Source organism: Diaphorina citri, unplaced genomic scaffold (assembly GCF_000475195.1).
Source record: "Diaphorina citri unplaced genomic scaffold, Diaci psyllid genome assembly version 1.1 scaffold4439, whole genome shotgun sequence".
Classification (NCBI taxonomy): Eukaryota; Metazoa; Arthropoda; class Insecta; order Hemiptera; family Psyllidae; genus Diaphorina; species Diaphorina citri.
In genome coordinates, this window is record NW_007381838.1 from 422 (window position 1) to 10,755 (window position 10,334).

The 10,334-nt window shown below is 45.3% G+C and overlaps 1 protein-coding gene across 1 annotated transcript; it reads left to right on the top strand.

The window, feature by feature from the left end:
• Positions 1 to 243: 243 nt before the first annotated feature.
• Positions 244 to 10,334, top strand: LOC103521046 (synaptic vesicle glycoprotein 2B; the record flags this gene model as incomplete). The annotated part of the gene is given in 8 exon segments (XM_008486150.1): positions 244 to 340; positions 1,198 to 1,366; positions 2,843 to 2,932; positions 3,482 to 3,644; positions 3,983 to 4,104; positions 6,491 to 6,729; positions 9,691 to 9,869; positions 10,319 to 10,334. Coding segments are annotated over 8 exon segments (1,075 nt in total), but the record flags the coding sequence as incomplete, so codon positions are not given.

Sequence of the window (10,334 nt, forward strand, 5' to 3'; positions counted from 1 at the left end):
TGACACAGCTTCCAATCCAACCCTAGGAATTTTGGGGATGAGAAAACGCCGTGGACAGATGGACACCCATCCGGATTCCGAGGACACGCAATATTGTTTAACTTCTGTGATATATCGGGAACTGTTGCATTAAACGTGCTACCGCCGCGCCAGTTATGTCAGCTCAATAGATTTCATGCTATAAGCGGCTTTAGCTGTAGACGAATGGGTTCTTATTTGTTTCTCGTTCCGATTTGATTTCAGTTACTACGGACTCATGATGTGGTTCCCGGAATTGTTCAACAGATTTGACGAGTTCTCCCGGTCACATAATGGTCTGGAAGAGGCTTCGGTCTGTCAGGTGAGTACCTGATCTGAAGTTCTGATACTAAGGCCAAGGACTGCAATAGTCCTACATACTGGACTCCGCACTCCCCCATTTTAATGTAATGTAAAGGCCCAGGACTACATTTCGAGATAATCAAAGATTAAAGTTGTTCAACCCATATGAATGCAGTATTTTAAACTTTGATCGTCAGTTCGCCAGCCTAGTTGGCTTGGAGGGTAACGCCTGCATTGTAAAGGTGTGTCCAAACATAGGCGATCGGCCTTTGATTGACGAGGTGAATCTATGTTGTCGAACTTGTCGAGGCTTTTTAAACTTTGATCGTCAGTTCGCCAGCCTAGTTGGCTTGGAGGATAACGCCTGCATTGTAAAGGTGTGTCCAAACATAGGCGATCGGCCTTTGATTGACGAGGTGAATCTATGTTGTCGAACTTGTCGAGGCAGTGTGGACGGTTCAGTCGACATCGATTGACAGCCGCTCGACTAACGACTATGTGTGATTAGACACACGTTGAGAGCTGATTCCCGGGTCAGATTTCCGCCCGGAGCGATCTGATCCTAACATTATGTTTGTGTTGAACGGATAATGTTCGTTCTCAGAACGGCCGGCTTTGTCCTATCCTGTCCTTTCTCTCTCTTACATTTCGGGACGATAAGATAGCAGTTACAGTTCCCTCTTTCAAACCTATCTAAATGGTTTTGTCTCTTCTTTTTCAGGTGACAGACTTTGTTGATCGGATAATGTTCGTTCTCAGAACGGCCGGCTTTGTCCTATCCTGTCCTTTCTCTCTCTTAGATTTCGGGACGATAAGATAGCAGTTACAGTTCCCTCTTTCAAACCTATCTAAATGGTTTTGTCTCTTCTTTTTCAGGTGACGGACTTTGTGGTAAACACCGGGTCTCACTCACACGCCAAACTCTGCTCAGATAAGATCGAGAGTGGTGTGTTCCTCGAGTCTTTCATAACCGTGGCGGCTGCAGTACCATCCAACGTGATAGCTGTCGTGGGCATGGACACTCTGGGCAGACAATTCTTTCTAGGTGAGAAATTGGATGCGACTCAAATTGGGTTTTTTCCTAGATTTGTAGAATCTCAACCCATCCTGGCCCCTTCCAATCGCCCACCAACGCTGCAGCTTTGGATGGACGGACTTTATTTAAAAAGGCTCAAGTTGTTGTTATTACCTATTTGGTGTTCAATTGACAGGGTGGTATTTTATTAAATATTTATTTTGTGTTTAATGCCAGCTTAGTTAGCTTGGAGGATAACACCCGTGCTTTGTAAGCGCTAGCTCGTGGGTTTCCGCCTAGGGCAGACTTTATCCTAAACAGGTAAGGTTTGTTCTCGGAACAGCCTTCTTTCTTCTGTCCTTTTCTCTATTCGTTTTTGGGATGATGAGACCTTAGTAGTTAGGTAGTTACAGGTCCCTGAAGTCTTTATCGACGAGGGTTTCACGTTTCACCCAAGCTACCCGTCTCCTGAAATCATCTTCACCCAGCCAGCCTGGGGTCGATTGCCCTAATCGCGTGCAGCTGGCTTTTTCCGGTCACCCGTCCGGATACCAACCACGCGAAACGTTGCTGAACTTTAGTGATCCATAGGGAACTGGTGTATTCAACGTGCTATCACCACAGGCACTATTTGGCTGCGCGACAGTCATGCTCTGTCCGCGTGTCTTTTTTTATTTATTTCTTTATTTACTACTACATATTATTGTTATTATTCTTTTACCAAGGGCAAATAGGTAGGTAAGAAAATGCCATGGGTACCACCTACCCATGAATGCTAAAGACCAGGGGTGGCCACCAACCTTACCTTCAGGAGCCGCAATCCCACAAAGTCGATTCGGGGCGAGCCACGCCGCAGGCGAATTTTTGAAAATTTTGGTCTACAACCGTCGGAATTCAGTCTCATGGAAATTCTGATCTTTAGAGAAATTTTTCCAACAAGTATAAACCATGATTTTTTAAAGAGGTTTGACAGAGGGAACTGTGCCAAGGTCTCATCGTCCCGAAATCGAAGAGAGAAGGAAGACAGGATAGGAGAAAGCCAGCCGATCCGAGAACGAACATTCGTTCAGGATAAAATCCTTCCCGGGCGGGAATCGAACCCGCGGCCTAGCGCTTACAAGGCAGACGCGCTACCAACCAAGCTAACTAGGCTGGCGGACCATGATTAGAGAGTCGCACAAGATCGTCTCGCGAGCCACGTTATGGCCACCCCTGGTATAGATATAAGACACCCTAGTGACATTTGTTTAACTTTGTTTCTGCGCTAAGGATGGCTCAAGGTGAGCGGGTTGCATACCTTCGTCAGTGCCCTACCCACAGGGGTGACTTGGGAGTAAATTCTAGAACCCATGTATCAAATATCAATAATATCTACACAATAGATAAATGATAGTTACCTACTTGTATAGCTTGGAAGTCCTGGTACACACGCTATGATAAGTGTTGCAAAATTTCCAGGATGGCTAAACTCTATCATATTCATCGGTAAGAGTAGAGTATAAATAATCTCCATGTCCTTCATCTTACCGTCCGCCCAGTGTGACCTAGAACTTAACACGCACACCAAGGGATGGCTCAACTCCATCATATTCATTGGTGTTACAATCATAATAGTACTTAATAGTGCTTATTTATACTGCTCGAACAGGACTGAAGAGTTCCTTTAACCCAGAAGTAGGCTTATATCATTATTGTGGTCAATTCTTCAAATAAGTGAGGATAAAAGTCCACGCCTCGGCTGGGATTGAACCCACGCCCTCCTGTTTACCAGGCAAGCGTATTGATCCTTAATGATGCTGAATGCGTCAGATTCCTTTTGCCGGCCACTCACGCTCAGACTGTCTGAGAGACCTTTGTAGTCGGAAGCTTGTACGATTTTATTGTCGTTCTTCTTGTTGTAGCGGTGTAGCTGCACCGAGGGGGGTTGATGGTCTCTAGCCAGGATTATTTAACCCGTCCCGAACCACATTCAACCATTGTAAGGACCCTGGTGCTCTTCCTTTGAAGCATGATAAAGATAAACCCTTTGTAACCTCCAGGCAGCCAGGCTGGTTAGGGTTGGGCTGTTCTGATCCCTATTTTTAGTCCCACACACAGCAAGACACTGGTCTGCTCCCTGTTTAAGATTATACTGTTGTTCCGCAGGTATGATGGCCGGGGCGTATCTATGGGGTTCAGTGGCCGACAGCATCGGCCGCAAGAAGGTACTCATAGTCATCAGCTTCATGAATGCCCTGTGTATTCTGGCCTCCACGTTAACCCAATCGTACACCTTCTTCATGCTGTTCAGATTCCTTAACGGTGCTGCGTACGTATTGATTTTTATTTCTTCAAATTACCTCTTTTTTGCCAATAGAATTATACTACTCCTCGGTCCGGGGTTACCTCAGGCTTTACCGGAGTATCACTCGCTACTATTGCTGCAAAACAACAACCGTTGTAAACAACCGCTGCTGCTTTACAACTGCAAAAACTGAGCTCTTGTGGAAATATGTACTATAAAGCCAAAGCCATGCATTGGATGTTTTCACAAAAGGTTTTCCCTTCTTCTGTGACTTTTTCTTCTACGAATGCACGTCTCCACTCGACCCTAATCTGTTTCAAGCTTTCTCATTGATATCTATTGTTTTATTGTTTATTTTTCAGGTTGGGTGGAAGTGGACCGGTCATTTGGTCCTACTTCGCCGAGTTTCAGCCCAAACACAAGCGTGGCTCTATGCTGAGTAGTATGGCCGCTTTTTGGACTCTGGGGAACCTGTTCGTTGCCAGTAAGTACCTTTCTTAGAACTCCCTCCACCCCTGGTGAACGATTGAAAGGGTTAGCCCCGGGCGGTGTCCTATTTAGGATAAACCCGAAACCCTGTTACAAGGCAATCGCGCTACCCTCCAAGCTAACTGGGCTGCAATATTTGGTTCAGTCTGACTTGAGAACGAGAATTTTTGTTCATAAATACGGGTGCGAGTTTATCAAGCGTGCTAGGACTGTGAAAGTATCAACTGTGGCGGGACGGATCGCGAGGCGTGTGAACATCTAGAGTTCGAAGCGCCACGCCGGCCCGGCCTATATTAACACAGAACAGAGTTTTGAGGTTTAAATGTGTGCCCACGCATGGTCGACCGGCTATCGATCGATGTCGACTGAACCGTTTACACTGCCTCGACAACGTAGCCTCACCTCGTCGATCGACAGCCGATGGTCTATGTTTGGGCACATTTCTTCAAATTACCTCTTTTTTGCCAATAGAATTATACTACTCCTCGGTCCCGGTTACCTGGGGACTTCACCGGAGTATCACTCGCTACTACTTCTGCAAAACAACAACCGATGTAAACAACCGCTGCTGCTTTACAACTGCAGCAACTGAGCTCTTGTGGAAATATGTACTATAAAGCCAAAGCCATGCATTGGATGTTTTCACAAAAGGTTTTCCCTTCTTCTGTGACTTTTTCTTCTATGAATGCACGTCTCCACTCGACCCTAATCTGTTTCAAGCTTTCTCATTGATATGTATTGTTTATTTTTCAGGTTGGGTGGAAGTGGACCGGTCATTTGGTCCTACTTCGCCGAGTTTCAGCCCAAACACAAGCGTGGCTCTATCTATTTCCAGAGCCACAGGTGTTGCCGTATCCATGGTGGCGGCCAGACTAGGCGGTATCATTGGCAACATTGTAATTGCAACGTTGCTCGACTTGTACTGTCCCGCCCCCACTTTCATTGTCGCATTTCTACTCATTGGTAAGTTTTGGGAGTGAAGGCCCCTTCCCATTTGTCGTTCGGAAAAAAATCGTGTCGTCCTTGTGGGATCACTCTCATTTAAATATTACATTGCTTACAAGGACATTCTGATGGTGAAATTCACGACAATTGAGAACGGGCCTTAAAAACAAACCTTATGAGTTCAGGATAAAACCTGCGTCGGGCGGGAATCCAACCCGCGGTCTAGCGCTCACAAGGCAGACGAGCTACCAAACTGACTAGGCTGGTAGCTTTCTTTTAACATGTCTCAATCTTATATTATAAGAACAAGATCCATTCACTCATTCACATTTCACACACTGATCGCTCTATCTCGAGAACCAGGCCTGTAGGCTGTAGGTACTCCCTACTTTATATCAGACCGTAGGTATTTAAACCTTAACCCTTTCACCCCTAAAGGGACAATATGTCCCACAGAAACATGATTTTTTTTTTTTAAAAAAAAAAACAGGTTTGACAGCGGGATTTGTAACTGCTATGGTCTTCGTAAAAAACATGCTTTTTAAAATGGGATAAAAGGAAAGAATTTTTAACTGTGTTAAGCATATTTAAATGCTTGTCACAAATATCGATCCCCGATTATTACACCTAGATAAATTTTATGACTTGACTTGGACTCGAACCACGAACCTCGAGACAACAAATTAAACTAGTCGTCACGATGGCTTAAGCTACAGTCACATGCAAAAATTAGGGACAGAATGAGTGTGAAGGGCATCCACTCGTAAAATTTGTAACCAAAACCAAATGTCAGCCCAATGCAATCGCCCTAGTTAGGGCTGATTGAGAGGCTGACGAAAAACGCCGACCCCGTCTGTACACGGGAGTCCCTCCACCCCTAGTGAACGATTGAAAGGGGTACCTGCTAAAAGAGGACAGGATAGGAGAAACCCAGCCGTTCCGAGAACAAACCTTATCTATTTAGGATAAAGTTCGCCCCGGGTAGCGCCCTGTTAGCCCCGGGCGGCGCGCGGTGTCCTATTTAGGATAAACCCGAAACCCTGCAATCACAAGGCAATCGCGCTACCCTCCAAGCTAACTGGGCTGCAAAATTTGGTTCAGTCTGACTTGAGAACGAGAATTTTTGTTCGCAAATACGGGTGGAAGTTTATCAAGCGTGCTAGGACTGTGAAAGTATCAACTGTGGCGGGACGGATCGCGAGGCGTGTGAACATCAAGAGTTCTAAGCGCCACGCCGGCCCGGCCTATATTAACACAGAACAGAGTTTTGAGGTTTAAAGGTGTGCCCACGCATGGTCGACCGGCCATCGATCGATGTCGACTGAACCGTTTACACTGCCTCGACAACGTAGCCTCACCTCGTCGATCGACAGCCGATGGTCTATGTTTGGGCACACCTTTAAATCTCTATAAACTTTTTTCCCTATTGCCCCCAGGTCTGGCATGGATCATCATCCCGCAATCGATCGGGGTGCGGGTTCCCGGCTTCCTGTTCAACTCCTGGCGAATCTTCCTGGCCATTTGCTCCATTCCGAGCGTCATCGTGGCCTTCCTCCTGTTTATGCTCCCGGAGAGTCCCAAGTTCCTGCTGGCCCGCAACAAGCATGAAGAGGCTATGCAGGTGTTCCGTCATATCTACGCCATCAATAGCGGCAAGGACCCGAGCTTCTACCCGGTGAGTATTTTCCTTGAGGACCTCCAGTTGGGTTGGGTTATTGAGTGAGGACTCCTTGGTGGGAAAGGTCGTGGATTATGATGAATTATTTCAGGCACTAATTAAAACAGAATCTTTCTACATATGTAGTAAGCCTCGTGAAGGCTGGTTGAGCAAAGAATATCCAAGCCCATTTGATTGGGAAACTAGCGAAAAGACGACGCGACGTAAAAGAAGGATTCTTGACTAACTCTCTGGTTTGTTATTTTCCTTGAGAACCTCCAGTTGGGTTGGGTTATACGTTAGGCCAGCCACTCACTATCAGGTAGACCTGACAGGTACACCTGATCAGGTCCGTCTGTCAGATCTACCTGATGGTGTGTAGCGGTAAGGACCCGAGCTTCTATCCGGTGAGTAGGGCCGTAGTTTCCTTGAGCACCTTCAAAGTTGGGTTATATGCCTAGCCTACGGATAACGCCAGTTTCCGATTGCCAATCCAATTGGGATCAATATTACCTTTCTCTTGGGGTCAGTTTAATTTGAAGGGGCCATTTAAGACCCTTTTATACAAGATATTTGAGAACCAGAATCTTTCTACATAGTAAGCCTCGTGAAGGCTAGTTGAGAACAAAGAATATCCAAGCCCATTTGATTGGGAAACTAGCGAAAAGACGACGCGACGTAAAAGAAGGATTCTTGACTAACTCTCTGGTTTGGACCGCTTTTGGACAGATTTCGACCGTTTTTTTGCGGTTTTCAGCTATAGCGACAAAACTGTTAGAGATGTTGTAAAAGTTAGGGTAAAAGAACACTCAAATAACCATCCTTCAATAGGATAAGGAAAGTCGTGTGATGTTCACACCAGATTTTTTTCGAATACCAAGTGGAAACGGGCCTAAAGATTTATAGCTAGTGTGGACACTGCTTGAGATCAGATGGATTGCAAAGGTGTGTCCACACATCATAGTCGACGCCGTCGATCGTCGAGGTAAATCTATGTTGTCGAGGCAGTGTGAACGGTTCTGTCGACATCAATCGATGGCGTCGACAATGTGTGGACACACCTTAAGAATCGCCGTTGAGACGGCTTTACTCCTAAGTTTAGTATAAAATAGAGGTAGGTATGTTTCTGAATGTTTTAAAAAGGGTTCCATATGGATACATAGAGGGAACTGTAACTACGAAGGTCTTATCGTCCGGAAATCCAAGAGAGATGGAAGACAGGATAGAAGAAAGTCAGCCTTTCCGATAGCGAACCCTATCTGTTTAGGATAAATTTCGCTCCGGGCGGAAAAAGAACCCGCGACCTAGCGCTCACAAAGCAAACGCGCTATAACCTTTCAAGCAAAATAGGCTGGCCAGACATACTCGTATTGTTGATCTTGAAAAAGATTCAAAGTCAACCAATTTTTTCGCCCGTGAGTGTAGCGTACAGGTTATTCATCGAGGTCTTCCACAATGTCACTCGATAACACAAGAATGGCTAAATAATTTTCTATTAAAGTTGGTACATTGTCTGGCTAGGGGACGTTTAACAGAGAGTGGACTAGCGTTTGGCTGTGGGACTATAAACAGGGAGGAGAACAGCTAACCCTAACCAGCCTAGCTATATAGCTGGCAGTTCTTCAAAGGGTTCTCTCTGCTTTTAAAAAATTAGCACAAGTCCTCACGATGGTTGACTGCGGTTCAGGACGAGCCTATTAAACATGGCTAGAGACCATCACCCAGGTGTATGGCAGATACTAAAAGATATCCTCTCTTTAATCTGCCATCACCATTCGGCGAAAGCTAAAGCCGCTACAACAACAACAAAGTTGGTACACTGCTAGACTCTGGGTCAGAATAGAACTGTATAGTTTTTGGGCGATGGGCGAGTTTTTTTTTCCTCAAAAATTGACCTTTGGGGCTTATTATAGGTATTGACTGATTTTCGAATGAGATTATTTTTCAAGTGACTTAACGTCACTATACTTACCTATGTACCTAGCGCTAGCGATACGAAAACCTCCAGCCTTCCACAGACATCGGTGGAAAGAGCTAAGTAATTATTCCCTCGATGAAAACAATCTCAATATCTAGATTCCAGAATATCTAGTTTATCCTCCCAAAGGCAGTACTCTGAACTTGGCGCCCAGTTTCCCGTTATCTTTGAAGATCATCTCTTGGTACGCCTCATGCACACCTCCGGGCAAATTGTAATTGTACGTACAGTCACACGCACCGCCATAGTCCGGCATACATAGGCAGCCGAACGAGATCATGCTGTTTCCTGGACAAACGAGACACAACAAATTAAACTAGTCGTCACGATGGCTTAAGCTACAGTCACATGCAAAAATTAGGGACAGAATGAGTGTGAAGGGCATCCACTCGTAAAATTTGTAACCAAAACCAAATGTCAGCCCAATGCAATCGCCCTAGTTAGGGCTGATTGAGAGGCTGACGAAAAACGCCGACCCCGTCTGTACACGGGAAAAGACGAAGAAAAAGAAGAGAATACTATTAGTACTATCTTTTATTTCTATTCTATTTTATTCTGTTCTATTCCAGTATTCAGTACGATAACGTCAGGTATCTGCGCGATCGTGATGGGGTTCGTGCGAAGTAAACGACAGAACCTGATCGTGTCCGCCATCTTTAGTTCTGTGATCAGCTGTGGCAACGCTGCCCTCGACTGTCTCATCACGGAGATCTTTCCCACCAATCTGAGGTAAGTAACTTTGGCAACACTCTTCTTGTTCTTCTTCGCCTTTTCCTGTGTACAGGGTGACGCTAAAACCGGTCTTAAAATAACGACTGAAGTGTTATTTAAAACTTTCTCGCTTTGAGTTCATAGGTTGTCGCGACAAATTTCAAGATCAGAGCTCATTTGTGTGAGAAAATGTGAGCAAAGAATATCCAAGCCCATTTGATTGGGAAACTAGCGAAAAGACGACGCGACGTAAAAGAAGGATTCTTGACTAACTCTCTGGTTTGTCTCAGGTGAAATCTCTTCTCATGGAGGACAAACCGCATCACATAGTGGCAGATCCCAAGAAGTGTACCAGTTCCCTCAAGACCATGGTCATGGAGATCTTAGAGAACACCAGACTCCTCTTCACCAAACCTATCCTGAGATTCACCATGATTTCCATCACCATCAACTTGACCTTCCATATTGGGTGAGTTTTCAATGGTTTTCAAGTCAACAGCTTTAGTGAGCGTTTACAACAGCGACCATGGACCATAGACACTTCTATTCATTAGCATTGTTTTGTTTATTTTCTCTTGGGTCGGTACTAGGTTATGGTCGAGGGTTGGGACTCCGTTGTGGACCTTTAACCGTTATTTTTCTAGTAAGTCTTTTTGAGGTAGCCACGATTAGGGATGACACAGCTTCCAATCCAACCCTAGGAATTTTGGGGATGAGAAAACGCCGTGGACAGATAGACACCCATCCGGATTCCGAGGACGCGCAACATTGTTTAACTTCTGTGATATATCGGGAACTGTTGCATTAAACGTGCTACCGCCGCGCCAGTTATGTCAGCTCGATAGATTTCATGCTGTAAGCGGCTTTAGCTGTAGACGAATGGGTTCTTATTTGTTTCTCGTTCCGATTTGATTTCAGTTACTACGGACTCATG